This window comes from Pleurodeles waltl, chromosome 6 (genome assembly GCF_031143425.1).
Source record: "Pleurodeles waltl isolate 20211129_DDA chromosome 6, aPleWal1.hap1.20221129, whole genome shotgun sequence".
NCBI lineage: Eukaryota > Metazoa > Chordata > Amphibia > Caudata > Salamandridae > Pleurodeles > Pleurodeles waltl.
Window position 1 is genome coordinate 835,087,151 of NC_090445.1, and position 15,018 is coordinate 835,102,168.

Sequence of the window (15,018 nt, forward strand, 5' to 3'; positions counted from 1 at the left end):
CCCCCGACTTGCTTCACCATAACTCTGTGCTATAATAGCTTTCTGAGTTGGTGACGCTGGAAGGTGGGCCTGTTGTTCGGCGGTGTGCAGATCCTGAGGAAAGGACACTGTGATAGCAGTTCCCTCCGAGATCTGGACCATGTCAGAGAGATTCCACTGATGCTGTGCCCATTGGAACTTCAGGTACCACTGCAGAGCACGCATAAGCCATCTGGCAAGAGTGACCAACTGGATGCAGGAGGCCATGAGGCCTAGCAGCTTCAGAGTCATTCTCACCGAAATCCAGGAAAGAGGCTGAAACATCAAAATCATAGCCTGAATATCCTGGACTCGCTTTTCGCGAGGACAGACCCGAAACTGTAGTGTGCCCAGAACAGCTCCAATGAAAGGGAGCATCTGAGAAGGAGTCAGGGGATGGTTCACCGCAGTCTGAAGGTGGGAGCCTACTTTCTGGGGCGTGTTCACCTTCAACAGCCCGTCGTCGAGGTAGGTGAAGACTGAAATCCCTAACATGCGCTGATGTGCTTTGACCACCGCCATCACTTTCGTGAACACCCGAGAGACCCTGGTAAGGCCAAAGGGGAGCACAGTAAATTGAAAGTGTTTGTGACCTACCACGAACCGTAAGCAGCACCTATGGGCAGGCAGGATTGGTATATGGAAATAAGTGTCCTGCAAGTCTATCATCCAGTCTTTTGGGTGCAAGGCAGACAGGACCTGAGCCACAGTGAGCATTTTGAACTTCTTCTTGAGGAAGAGATTGCAGGACTGAAGGTCTAGGATAGGACGACGCAGGCCCTTGTCCTTTTTGGGCACCAGAAAGTAGCGGGAATAACAACCACAGCCTACCTCTGACACAGAGACCCTCTCTATGGCTTCCTTGGTCAAAAGAGCTGTGACTTCCTGTTGGGGAAGTGCCAGATGATTCTCCGTTAAGTGGCAGAAGGATGAAGGCATGGTCGAAGGGGTAGTCTCAAAGGAGAGGAAGTAGCCCCTTCGAACTATTTGCAGAACCAACCTATCCGTCATGATAGATTTCCAGTGGGGAAGGTGATGGCGGATCCTGCCTCCAACTGGTTTAAGATGGGTGATGGACTAGGAAGGCTTGGAGGGTGCGGCAGGGGCAAGGGTGGAATGGGCAGACCTCTGGGTTCTCTGTCCCATGAGCCCGTGGGAGTCCACGGCCACGCAGGGGCTGGAAAGCATGCACACCTATGTGGCTGGCAGGGTAAGGACGCAGCAGGGAGCCCCTTCCATGGCCACAAAAGGACCAAAAGGCGCACTGTGGTGGATGAGGGGCAGTCGCTAGGCCAAGGGACCAAACCGCTGCCTGAAACTCGCAGGAGAAACCAGATGTCCTCAATCAGATGTGGCGCCTCAAGGCCACCGTTGATGCAACTGATTTAGCTAGAGAGTTGGTCGAGTCCAGCCCACAATGAATTGTAAACTTAATTGCATCCCTCCCATCAGCATCAGCTTGAGAGATGATGGCTTGGGCCTCCTCCAGGACCTGCAGCAGTACTTGTGCAGCTGTATCCCACAGTGAATGGGTGGAGCGGCCCAAAAGACATGCGGTTCATGGACCGCAATGCCAGACTGGAGGAATAAAACATCTTCTTCCCAATTTGATCCAGTCTCTTTGATTCCCTATCCAGGGGAGTGGATGGGAATGCACCAGAAGTCAAGGATGCTAAAGCTCTCAGAAGTGGGGTGTTGGGACAGGAATTTAGGGTCGTTCAGGGTGGGCTGACAGCGGTGGGCAATTGTTTCTATTCACAGGAGCCCCTGTGCTGGGTCTAGACCAAGTACCCAGAGGGACATCAATGAAGGCTTCATTAAGTGGGAGGAGAGGCTCCGAAGTGGAAGCCCCCGGCTGAAGCACTTCCGTCAGAAGATTAGTCCTGATTGACACAGTAGGAAGTTCGAGGCCAAGGAGCTTAGCCGTCCTACTGACCACCATTAAGTAAGAGGCTCCCTCCACCGTAGCCACAAAATGAGAACAAAGCATGCCAACGTCTGGAGGAGTATCCAAACCACTGGCCTCACCCGATTCCTGTGCCCAGTCCAAGTCGGGGTTGTCTAGCTGGAATTCCAAAGGGTCCAGCAACCTCTCCAATCCTTCTCCATATTCGTACCGATAATAATTAGGGTCCTAATCCAACCTGGGGTGAGTAGGCCCTGTTAAAGTCGAAAGCGGCGTTGAACGACGCTGCTCCAGCTCCGAGTCATCCGGGATGAGGACTGATTCATCGTCGATTATGGGCCCAACTGACGTCGGGAGAGTTGATGACTTAGCTGGAGGCACAGAAGGTTGCGACGGACAATGGATCCGGAGGGATCTTCGGGGGCTGGAGCCCAAAGGTCCCCCATCTGAGTGCCCCTATGCCCCGGAGGCACCGCAGGTGGGTCAGTCTGCCCATAAATGAGGCGGATGACCTCATAAAATTCCTTACGTTGGGGAGAGGTGGCTCCGGCTCCTGGAAAGTCGGGGAGGCACGGAGAAGACTGTAGGAAAGTACCATCTTGCCTGGCATGTTACCCCCATATTTCACTGTATATATGTTGTTTTAGTCTATGTGTCACTGGGACCCTGCCAGACAGGGCCCCAGTGCTCATAAGTGTGCCCTGTATGTGTTCCCTGTGTGATGACTAACTGTCTCACCGAGGCTCTGCTAACCAGAACCTCAGTGGTTATGCTCTCACTGCTTTCCAAATTGTCACTAACAGGCTAGTGACCAATTTCACCAATTCACATTGGCATACTGGAACACCCTTATAATTCCCTAGTATATGGTACTGAGGTACCCGGGGTATTGGGGTTCCAGGAGATCCCTATGGGCTGCAGCATTTCTTTTGCCACCCATAGGGAGATCTGACTATTCTTACACAGGCCTGCCAGTGCAGCATGAGTGAAATAACGTCCACGTTATTTCACAGCCATTTACCACTGCACTTAAGTAACTTATAAGTCACTTATATGTCTAACCTTCACCTGGTGAAGGTTGGGTGCAAAGTTACTTAGTGTGTGGGCACCCTGGCACTAGCCAAGGTGCCCCCACATTGTTCGGGCAAATTCCCCGGACTTTGTGAGTGCAGGGACACCATTTCACGCGTGCACTATACATAGGTCACTACCTATGTATAGCGCCACAATGGTAACTCCGAACATGGCCATGTAACATGTCTAAGATCATGGAATTGTCACCCCAATGCCATTCTGGCATTGGGGAGACAATTCCATGATCCCCTAGGTCTCTAGCACAGAACCCGGATACTGCCAAACTGCCTTTCCGGGGTCTCCACTGCAGCTGCTGCTGCTGCCAACCCCTCAGACAGGTTTCTGCCCTCCTGGGGTCCAAGCAGCCCTGGCCCAGGAAGGCAGAACAAAGGATTTGCTCTGAGAGAGGGTGTGACACCCTCTCCCTTTGTAAATAGGTGTGATGGCTGGGGAGGAGTAGCCTCCCCCAGCCTCTGGAAATGCTTTGATGGGCACAGATGCTTCCCATCTCTGCATAAGCCAGTCTACACCGGTTTAGGGATCCCCCAGCCCTGCTCTGGCGCGAAACTGGACAAAGGAAAGGGGAGTGACCACTCCCCTGACCTGCACCTCCCAGGGGAGGTGCCCAGAGCTCCTCCAGTGTGCCCCAGACCTCTGCCATCTTGGAAACAGAGGTGTTGCTGGCACACTGGACTGCTCTGAGTGGCCAGTGCCAGCAGGTGACGTCAGAGACTCCTTCTGATAGACTCTTACCTTTCTTACTAGCGTATCCTCCTTCCTAGGTAGCCAAACCTCCTTTTCTGGCTATTTAGGGTCTCTGCTTTTGGGAATTCTTCAGATATAGATGCAAGAGCTCACCAGAGTTCCTCTGCATCTCCCTCTTCACCTTCTGCCAAAGGATCGACCGCTGACTACTCAGGACGCCTGCAAAACCGCAACAAAGTAGCAAAGACGACTACTGCAACCTTGTATCGCTTCATCCTGCCGGATTTCTCGACTGTTTCCTGGTGGTGCATGCTCTGGGGGTAGCCTGCCTCCTTCTTGCACCAGGAGCTCTGAAGAAATCTCCCGTGGGTCGACGGAATCTTCCCCCTGCAACCGCAGGCAACAAAAGACTGCATCACCGGTCCTCTGGGTCCCCTCTCAGCACGAGAGTGGTCCCTGGAACTCAGCAACTCTGTCCAAGTGACTCCCACAGTCCAGTGACTCTTCAGTCCAGGTTTGGTGGAGGTAAGTCCTTGCCTCCCCACGCTAGACTGCATTGCTGGGTACGCGTGATTTGTAGCTGTTCCGGCTCCTGTGCACTCTTCCAGGATTTCCTTCGTGCACAGCCAAGCCTGGGTCCCCCACACTCTAACCTGCAGTGCACAACCTTCTGAGTTGTCCTCCGGCGTTGTGGGACTCCCCTTTGTGACTTCGGGTGGACTCCGGTTCACTCCTCTTCTAAGTGCCTGATCCGGTACTTCTGCGGGTGCTGTCTGCTTCTGTGAGGGCTCCCTGACTTGCTGGACGCCCCCTCTGTCGCCTCATCCAAGTGGCAACATCCTGGTCCCTCCTGGGCCACAGCAGCATCCAAAATCCCTAACCGCGACCCTTGCAGCTAGCAAGGCTTCTTTGCGGTCTTTCTGCGTGGGAACACCTCTGCAAGCTTCTTCACGACGTGGGACATCCATCCTCCAAAGGGGAAGTTCCTAGTCCTCTTCGTTCTTGCAAAACACCAAGCTTCTTCCATCCAGTGGCAGTTTCCTTGCACCCTCAGCTGGCATTTCCTGGGCTCCTGCCCACTCTCTACACTGTCGCGATTCTTAGACTTGGTCCCCTTGTCTTACAGGTACTCAGGTCCGGAAATCCACTGTTGTTGCATTGCTGGTGTTGGTTTTCCTTGCAGAATCCCCCTATCCCGACTTCTGTGCTCTCTGGGGGTTGTAGGTGCACTTTACACCTACCTTACAGGGTCTTGGGGTGGGCTATTTTTCTAACCCTCACTGTTTTCTTACAGTCCCTGAGACCCTCTACAAGCTCACATAGGTTTGGGGTCCATTCGTGGTTCGCATTCCTCTTTTGGAGTATATGGTTTGTGTTGCCCCTATACCTATGTGCTCCTATTGCAATATATTGTAACTTTACACTGCTTGCATTACTTCCTTTTGCTATTACTGCATAATTTTGGTATTGTGTACATATATCGTGTGTATATTTGGCATCCTCATACTGAGGGTACTCACTGAGATACTTTTGGCATATTGTCATAAAAATAAAGTACCTTTATTTTTAGTATAACTGTGTATTGTGTTTTCTTATGATATTGTGCATATGACACCAGTAGTATAGTAGGAGCTTTGCATGTCTCCTAGTTCAGCCTAAGCTGCTTTGCCATAGCTACCTTCTATCAGCTTAAGCTGCTAGAAACACCTCTTCTACACTAATAAGGGATAACTGGACCTGGCACAAGGTGAAAGTACCTCTGGTACCCACTACAAGCCAGGCCAGCCTCCTGCAAAGACCCAGAAGTAGTCTCCGTGGATGGATGCCTAGAAAGTTGATGCTCTTCCCGCGTTGCATCGGCCGAGCAACGGGGTGAAGTTGAAGAATGCTTTGCTTTCTTCTACTTCTTCTTTTTGTAACCCGAATATCCCGACAATTTTAAGTGGGATGAAGAGGATGGGTGCTGACTCTGCGAGCGGTCATGATACCTTCCTCTCGAGCGAGACCGGGAACAATGCTGAGTTGAGTGCCGGGTCACCATAAGCTTTTGGGGCCGCTCCCTTAAAGTCTTCAGGTTCATGGCCTGGCACCTGAAGCACAACTTTGGGTCATGAGCGCACTCCAGGCACCACAAACAAACCTGGTGCAGATCCGTCACCGACATCATTCGGTGACAGGCGTTGCAGGGTTTGAATCCGGTCTTGCGGGACATCGACTCAACACACCAAATTCGTCAAAAAAGCAGACAAAAAAGTTAAATTTGGTCAAAAAATTACCAGGGTTGCTCTCTCCGGATCTGAACGTGGCATAGAAAGGAAAGAACTAACGGCAGCACACCGGGGTGGCGCTTAGGTACAACTGCGACTTCATCACGGTGACCACGATGCCTCTGACAGATACGGAGTTGACCAAAGCCACCTGACGGCGCACAAGGGTACTGCTCAATGAAAAATCTCTGGATTCTGTCTGATGCCTGGGGGAAAGTCTAAAGTAACAAATTCTAGGGTAAGGAATCTGCAACTAGAAGTCTCTGTCAGATATATTATATCTTACATATACATCTAAAGCTTTGAGTGCTAATGAAAACAGAGCATGGTAAATTATTCATTGATACGATTCAATTAGGGATTAACTCAATTATGGCTCATTGGAAATACTCAATGATTTTATCTGCTCAAATGTGGTGAAAATGGACCAATTTTACAAAAAATTATACAGGTCTTGTTTTCTCTCTGCAAATCAATTCAGCTTTTAAGGCGGTCTTAATTTGTGAATTTTTGGTTACTATATTAACAACGCACTTCAATCTTGATAGTAATTCTGTTTTGTTATTGCTTGTTTTTTCTTTCATCTACATGCCCCATCCCATTTATATTAAGAAGCATGTTTTTTTCAAATGTAATATTAAATATCCTTGTATCCTCCTCTTACAGTACATAATAGTTGTCTGTTATAAAATCCTAATACAATATTTTAAACTAAAATAATATTCTTTGCTGATATCTCATGTGCCGATTTGTGCTCAAGCTGCTCTGGAATTAACAGAGTTCTTCTTCAAAATGGATACTCTTGGCAAGTACAGCTTAGAGAAACAGTAGAGTACTCTGTAGATATTTGCCCCATGATATTCAATGAATTAAGGTAACCTTAATGAAGATAAATGGTGTGACTCAATGTCCTGAATTGTTTTTGACTGAACAAATGGATCACGAAGAGGTGCTGGACAGACTTTAGACACACATACACCCAGTACCCTAAAACCCCATGGTACCACAAAACACGTCTAGTGCATGTTTTCCTATTAAATAATCATAATTAAATAAAAAACATTAAATAAACTACCATTAAGGAATGCATTCTCAATGTGGGGTTAGATGCCCCTAAACTATATTACTGGGGCACAGATGAGAGACCCCCAAATTTGCAAACACCCTATACTGGCATGTTTGTCAGGGTCACTAAACCTGACAAAATAGTGGCATCAAGAAGGCCTGAGAACAACCCACAATAGCATCATCATGGAGTTGGGGATGGTAGCCTGAACGGCTGTGAAACAAAGACATTTTATAGTCAAGAAGCATTGTCACATTTAAATTTTATGAATGATATAGGATTTCTCTGTTAACATACACAATGGGCACTCAGTGTTACAGTATGTATGATATAATTTCTCGACTACCATAAGGAGTCAAGGGGCATGCAGTGTCATTTCTGCTACTCCTATGATTTTGGTGTAAAAAAATGCCTTGGTGTCGAGCTTGAGTGAAGAGCTACGATGTTGTTGAGAATACCAATCCTCCTTGCCTGGCAAGGAGTAGGATACACACATATAAGTCAGTGTGAATGAGGGGGAAATGGGGTAGGAAGAGAAAAAGACAAAAAAGGTACCACTGGTCTGTTTCTTTGACTTGGCAAGAAGGTTGGCAGGCTCTGCAGCAGTGGCGGCCCGTCCTTAAGGGCGAAGGGGCAACGCCCCCCCATCTTTTGCCCCTCATGAAGAGTGTCTGTCAGGCTGAACAAACGCCAGCCTGACAGACACTCTTCATTTTCAGCTCAGACAGCCAGGATTGAGCCAGGATTGAACCATGCGCGATTTGCGCAGACTCCTGGCTGCCTGAGCTGAACTTTGCTGGGCTTAGGAGGTCACAGCTCCTATGGGCGTGACCTCCTCGGCTCAGCAAAGGTGCCTCAAGGCCCTCCCCTGGTGACGAGGAAAGCGTCACCCATTGACACTCGCCCTGGGCGCTTCAGGTTTAAGCCCTGAAGCACCCAGTGCGAGTGTCAATCAGTGACACTTCGTCACAGAGTGGGGTAGGGTCAGCAGTCTCACTGACCCCATCCCACTCTGTGATGAGGCTGGGACTGCTCCCTTCCCTCATTGGCTGACCTCAGGTCAGCCAATGAGGGAAGGCAGCAGGCCCAAACCTCCTGGGACTTGGAGGCTGAAAGTAAGTGTGTGTGTGTGTGTGTATTATGTTTGAAACTGAATGTTTGTCGCGCGCTTGCATGTTTGAGTGTTATGAGTGTTGTTAATGGATGTGCGTGTGTGTGTGTGTGTGTGCCTGTGTGTGTGTGAAAGAATGAGTGTGTGTGATCTTTTAAAATTAATGTTTGGTGCATGCGTGCATGTTTGAATGTTATGAGTGTTAATGGATGGATGTGCGTGCGTGCGTGTGTGAAAGAATGAGTTTGTGTGATGTTTTAAAATGAATGTTTGGTGCGTGCGTGCATGTTTGAATGGTATGAGTGTTGTTAATGGATGTGGGGCGTGTCTGTGTGTGAAAGAATGAGTGTGTGTATGTGTGTGTGTGTGTGTGTGTGTGTGTGTGTGCTTCCAGCCCGCCCCTCTCCCTCCTAAAGCTGCCAGCCACCACTGCTCTGCAGGGATGTGATTCTTGTTTACAAACACACAACTATCAAGTAAATAAATACTGAGAAGTATTGAAACCAACATTGGTCATCACTACATTCCAAACTCCACAAACCTGGAAACCGGTGTGGAATCCAAGGGTGTCAAGAAGAAGCAGTGCATCCAGAAGGTGGATGAATGGACAGAGCAAAAAGCAAACAATGGAAATTCTGCCCAAATCCAACTAACACAAGGGAACACGAAATGGGAGAAAACCAGAAAGTCGAGGGAACTTGCACACAGTGTCAGTACAGCCAGATCAGGAAGCCATATATATAAGAAAGTTAACAAGCAGCTTCTGAAGCCTTACACTGGGTTTATATACTCTTGCTGCCAAGATTACCCTAGATTTGGCTCTCCTAACCTGGAAGAGAATACTCAAAGGTATTAGTGGTCTAGTTCATGCCTTTAGCTTCCATTAGCCTCATCTTCTACAGCTTTTAACTAATCCTACAGCTAAATCTCCTGTTAAGTACTAATGTATCTGGGATATGTGGCCTGTCTCTTCACTCATGTTTTCTGTCTTCTCTCATTAAGGCTTGCATTATACCTCCTTGTGGTGTCATCCAGACGTTTCTTCGAGGTCATAACACTTTGATGCATATAAAACATAGAAAAGAACTATGAAAATGGATTTGTTGGTACCTTGATTGTCAGCATGACATGGGTCTGCCCCTTTAGCACTTCAACTGCCTTGCTATGGCTTATGTCTTCAAAGTTGACTCCGTTGGCTGCAAGGACTTGATCTCCAACTCTGATGCCATGCTCCTCTGCCAACCCTCCAGGGTCAACTCTATAACAATATCAAATGAAAACATTGTGAAAGTTGACTCTCCATAGATTGAAATAAAAAAATATGATACTAGATGGAACACAAGGAACTTAGGGCCAGATGTAGCAAAGGTTTTTACCCATTCTGTGTCTATGGGAAAAAGTGTTCGTACATATGGCCCTTAAATCTGGATGCAATGCCTGGGGAATTAATTTGTGCATCTATACTAAATGTTGGTTGCAGGTAGAAGTTTTAAGGGAGATGACAATTTATATTTGAAGATATGCTAGCAATTAACCAGAAATATAAAATATACAAAGGGCAAGGGTGACTCTTTTCCGTTTGTTTCAATTCAAACACTTAAATGGGAGAGCAGACATTCTGAAATGTAAATAAACCTTACACCCATCAAAAGTATCAAATTAATCATTCAACTAAAAATGTATCTGATCATAGTCTAACAATAGCCCATTTTAAACCATTGTTTACATTTATACTCTGTATTAGAATAGCTCATATAAATGACCTAGAAAGTCCCATATATTTGCAATAAACTCTGTAGGGGCACTCATGAAATGTTGCAGCACTTCAGAAATGTGAAATAGATGGCTTGGTAGAACAATCTTGGAGAACCAATTGACTCTCACCATATCACCAAATAAAGTCTCACAATATGCATGAAGTATGACCTCATGTAAGAAGAAAAAAGATCGTCACAAAATGGCAACATTTGGTGACATGTTCTGAGGGAAAAGGACATCTGGAAGAACTCTAGGAGATAAACTTTGTAAACATAAAATGCTAAAACGCCAGTGTCCCAAAGAATAGAGGGCCAGATGTAGCAAAGGTTTTTACCCATTCTATGTCTATGGGAAAAAGTGTTCGTACATATGGCCCAGAGTCCATTAATGCAAATTCCACTACCTAGTAGATTCTTGTTGGTCTCAATGACAGACACAAAACATTGAAGGCAAAGACTCCAATACCTGGGTTAAACATTTAAATCAACTGCTAGATTGAGATTTATGGGCAGGCACCTGCGCTTGTCCACTCCTAATCCAGAAAGAAAGTTTTCTGAACCCTGATAATATATTTAAAGCCTCGATTTGATATCAATTTACATGTTAAGCCATGCCCATGGACGATGTTAGTTAGGAAAACGTATTCAATTCCAGATGACAAAATAATTTTCTGAAGTGGCAAAAATGAGCCTGATTTTGATATTGGCAGATGGGATACTCTGTCACAACGGTGACGGATATCCTGTCTGCCGAAACTGATATCCTACTATGTCCTATGGGATTTAGATTTTGGCAAATGGGATATCCGTCATTGTTGTGACGGGGTACCTCATCCGCCAATATCTAAATCAGGCCCAAATCTTTAATGAATATGCAATTACTAAACATGTGTAATAAAATGGATGCCCCACAGTGATGTCAGTAGTTATTGTGTGGCACATTTCAATAATTATGGGGGAGGCAGAATAACACATCCCGGTCTTTGCAGAGAAACATTAATTTGAGCATAAACTTAACATGTCTGCACATAAGAATTGACATGACATATGTATGTACAATAGGCCCTGAAAAGGAAACTTCAAAGTGGAAGAAAATCTTAGGTGGACAGCAACTAAAGAGACCAAAGTGATAAGAGTATTCACGAAGATCCTTGATGGGTGTACACAATATGAGGTTTGGTGCAAACACCCAAATGGGAAATGATTCACTGGACACATTTCATGACCAAATACATTTGAGACAGTGTAACTTGGAGACAGTATGGCACGTATCTGTGCAACTCGCCATTTTTATGTTCAATATGGATATTGGTGAAAAAAGCATCTTAGAAATACTCTTCTAAATAAATACCAATAAACTTTACAAACAAGGCATACAAACACCATGAAACACAAATCAAAGGAAAGAAACATTAGTTTTGCAGGCAACTACTCGTTCAAGTATAGTTTGTAATTCTTTAAACTGATGTTACCCAATGTGGCGATATTCATTTTAATTTCACCAGGTAGTGCACAGTACTGTTGCAACTGAATAAATATAAACCATTGCTAACCAAGTACGTACATATTTGTCTATTAATTATGAATGCTGTAGGTACCTCAGTCACTTATAATTTAAAGACTATTTGCCACAAACTATCACCTTCACAGCTCGTAAGATCATAGGAAAATGCTAACTGATTCGCAGTAAGGCAGATGTTTCTGGTAGCGAAGGGTTGCAAGGAAAGTTAAGGAGATGTGGTTGCTAATATTTGCAGCTGTTAACTTGAGCCCGTTGCAGAGTACGTCAAAGGGCAGGTGCAAACTTTCTGAAAAAGGGGGCAGAGCTACTACTGAGATAGAAAACACATTCTGAAAAGTTGAGGGCTCCCTACAGAAAGAAGTACAAACATTGAAAGAGAGAGGGTGAGGCAAGCAAAATAACCCAGAAAAGGGAATGGATCAGAGACCATTGCAGATGAAAAGAGATGGCTGCAAAATAAAGGATGAGAACAGCACATACAATGCCTGGCGAGAGCTATGGCACTGCAAGAGAGAAGGAGGGAAGACTGGCGTGCACAAGGCCAATTCGCTTCAACAATAAAAAACGTTGCATCATCTGTAGGAAAAATATTTATATGAGCAATAACCCAAAAAATATACAAGCACAAAAACAGTTTTATAATCGAAATCATTGAAATAATGTAGAAAGATAACCTTAACACGAAGGAAACCTTAATACAAAGAGGACATAAAGGTTTGGTGGTCCCCAGGCTGTTACATGATACCAAACTGGACAATTATAATTCGAATATGACCAGAGTCTGACAGCAAGATAGTGCACTTGTTTTGTGACCCACGAGTACACAATTTGATTGTCATTGAATAAATAACTGAGTTGATATATTCAATTGTATTTTATTGCGTCAGCCTGACTTAGACAGGCCATACAATATGTATAGCAAAATACAAATACTTTTAAAGTTAAATAGCATACTTAAATGATTAAAACATAGTATTACAATAAAACATACTGGTACAGAGCAGACAGCCAACTCTAAAATACTAATGCATAAAAAGTACATTCATTAAAGCTGATCGGAGGACAGACATGGAGCCATGTAAAAAGTCTCCAAATTAGAATGAGACAATGTTAAAGTGCTTGTCACAATGGCCTACTAGGAAAGTGCTAGTGTCTGGGCATTTCAATAGTTCTTAAAGTGTTAATTCTTGTGGGAACAAGTTATTGCAGCCAGCCTGAAGTACGTCAATTGCTGGGTCACATGGATAATTTTTGTACCCACTAGGACTCCTTAGTGAGGAATACTTCAAAGTGACCCTTATACTATAGCTATGTTGCGGCTGACCAAAACAAAATATGGGTAAAAGATCACAGATGTAAATAAGAAAAGTCATTCAAAATAAAAATGCTTATTATGGTGGCCCTACTCCTAAAAAAGTGCCAGTGCCAGGGCTTTGATCAAGCCTTGAAGCTGCAAATAAGAACATGTAATTGCAACCGGCCGGTGGAAAAAAAAAGTGCTGATATTTTCTTTATAAGAACACACATTTAACATACCTTCATGCATGAACTGCCAGACCAAATTGATTATTTTTGTACCGGCCAGAAGTACTAATTAACAGAGCTCTTCTTCAAAATGGATACTCTTGGCAAGTAGTAGTATTAAATGCTGGTCTGCGTTGATGACTTTTGTACCAACCAGGCAGGGAAGCTTCTCTGCTAAGGCGGAAGGAGAATCGCCCAGCTAGATTTCCCAAAAAGGAAAAAATAAAATGATAATAAAAGTACACTACGTTATTATCATTTTATTTTTCCTTGTAGTGCAGTGCGGGGTTGGGCTGGAGGGAGGGGGCTGGAGGGGGGCTATGTGCACACAAAGTGTGCATGTCTGTTTAGCCGGCCGTGTTGGGCCGGCCAAAAGAGCGTGCGCACTTTGCATGTTCTCTACCCGGCACTATAACACAGCCGGGTAGAAAACATGCCCAGGCTCCTATTCCCAGTCTGCTTTTAGCAGCATCTCGATTGGCTGGAAGCCTGGGCAGCTGGGAAAAGGAAGAGGGCAGAGGAGATACGAATGTGTCTCCCCTCAAAGGTAGGTATTTTTCTTTTTTTTTTAAATGCTCTGTCCCCCGTCCTTCACGCCCTGTCCCACCCAGTCACCCCTGTTCAGTGGCAGCACCAGTGCAACCAGACCATTTGCCACAGGCGAATATCTACCGCTGTAGGACAATCAATAATATATACATTTAAATTTAAGAGAATGAGAATGGTAATAAAAGCTCCTAAGTAGCCTGACTAGTGCAACTGTCAAGTTACTCTCCAAGCCACATATATATGAAGAAAAATGATTAATAATTTGGTCAGAATCAGTGCGCATACAAAATGTCAGGGCATCCTTACAATTTCTAGTAGCATAGGCCTTAAAAAGTGGGCGGAGATACTCACTTCTGGCTTTCAGTGTAAAAGTACAAAGCAGCATAAAATGCGATACAGACCCTACAGCCCTCGCCAACCGAATTCACATCCGTAACTGGGTGAACTACTCCCAACCTTATGCCATGAACTAGTGTACTGCATCACCAGCGAAATACCTAGTCGAAAAATTAATATACAACGATATTTTAAAGGGGTCGTTCAATTTATCTAGATATGATTTTAAATTAGGAAACGGCTTCACTGTCCGAAGCTGCTCTAACTCCCAACCTCGCAGATTTGTAAACACATATTACCAGAACCTTTCCTTCACAACTTGCCCAGTGTCCTTTATCATTCTTCCCAGCTCAGACCACCAATCAGCATATCCTATAGTTTGCAGGGTGTTAGCCACATGACTAAACCAGGTTAATCTGACTTTATTGCCTTGCGACCAAACCTCTCCCATGACGTCCAGGTGGGGTTCCAACCCAAGTTTTGTCAAACGTCTTACCCAATATGGGATGTGATGTAATGCTTAATGCAGCTAAATAGATTCAACACCCACCTCATGCCTTAATGCTGCCATAGGAATTCCAGGACTAAGCAGAAGATGGCAACGTGAAAAACAGCTCTCAGCCTTAGCCAACCATTTCACAATTTTATAACCCCATTGCTCTTTCCCAAATAGGCATGCAGGAAGGGCTTCTGCTGTATAGGCTTCGGGGGTGGGGTGGGGAGGAATCAGTCTGCTCCTTTGGCAAAACTGAGCACCCTGCCAGCATATTGACTCAATGTCGCCTCTCCTTTAAGTAGTTGGGCAGACCAAGCCAACCTGGAGTCAAACTTTGCTTTTAGGTAATCGTAGTGGTCAATACAATTTAGCGGTGTTCCATACTTTTTAAAAGAGTTCCTCAATTTAGGGCTTCCCGTTATAATGCTGTATTTTGCCTTTGCAGTGTTAATCCGTTAATCCTTATTGTTACAACAGCTTTTGAATGCGTACAAGATCTTGTGCATGGCTAGTTCTTTGCACGACAGAAGCACTGCGTCATTGCCAAAAAGCAAAATTGCCATTTTGTGGCACCCACACAGCGGTATGTCAAGGTTTAGGTCCCCTAGGTAGTCGGCAATGTCATTGATAAAAATCTTAACAAGGCTGGAGCATATATACATCTTTGTTTGACCCCAATGTCTATAC

At 45.3% G+C, this 15,018-nt stretch overlaps 1 protein-coding gene across 3 annotated transcripts in view; it reads right to left on the bottom strand.

Annotated features, from left to right (window-relative positions):
* The window catches only part of PDZD7 (PDZ domain containing 7), a 608,602-nt gene that overhangs the window by 431,798 nt on the left and 161,786 nt on the right, over positions 1-15,018 (bottom strand). For all 3 annotated transcript variants that reach the window (XM_069239535.1, XM_069239534.1, XM_069239537.1), the window contains one exon: positions 9,258-9,405. In XM_069239535.1, the coding sequence (XP_069095636.1) occupies positions 9,258-9,405 (148 nt within the window). The remainder of the gene's footprint in view (positions 1-9,257; positions 9,406-15,018) is intronic.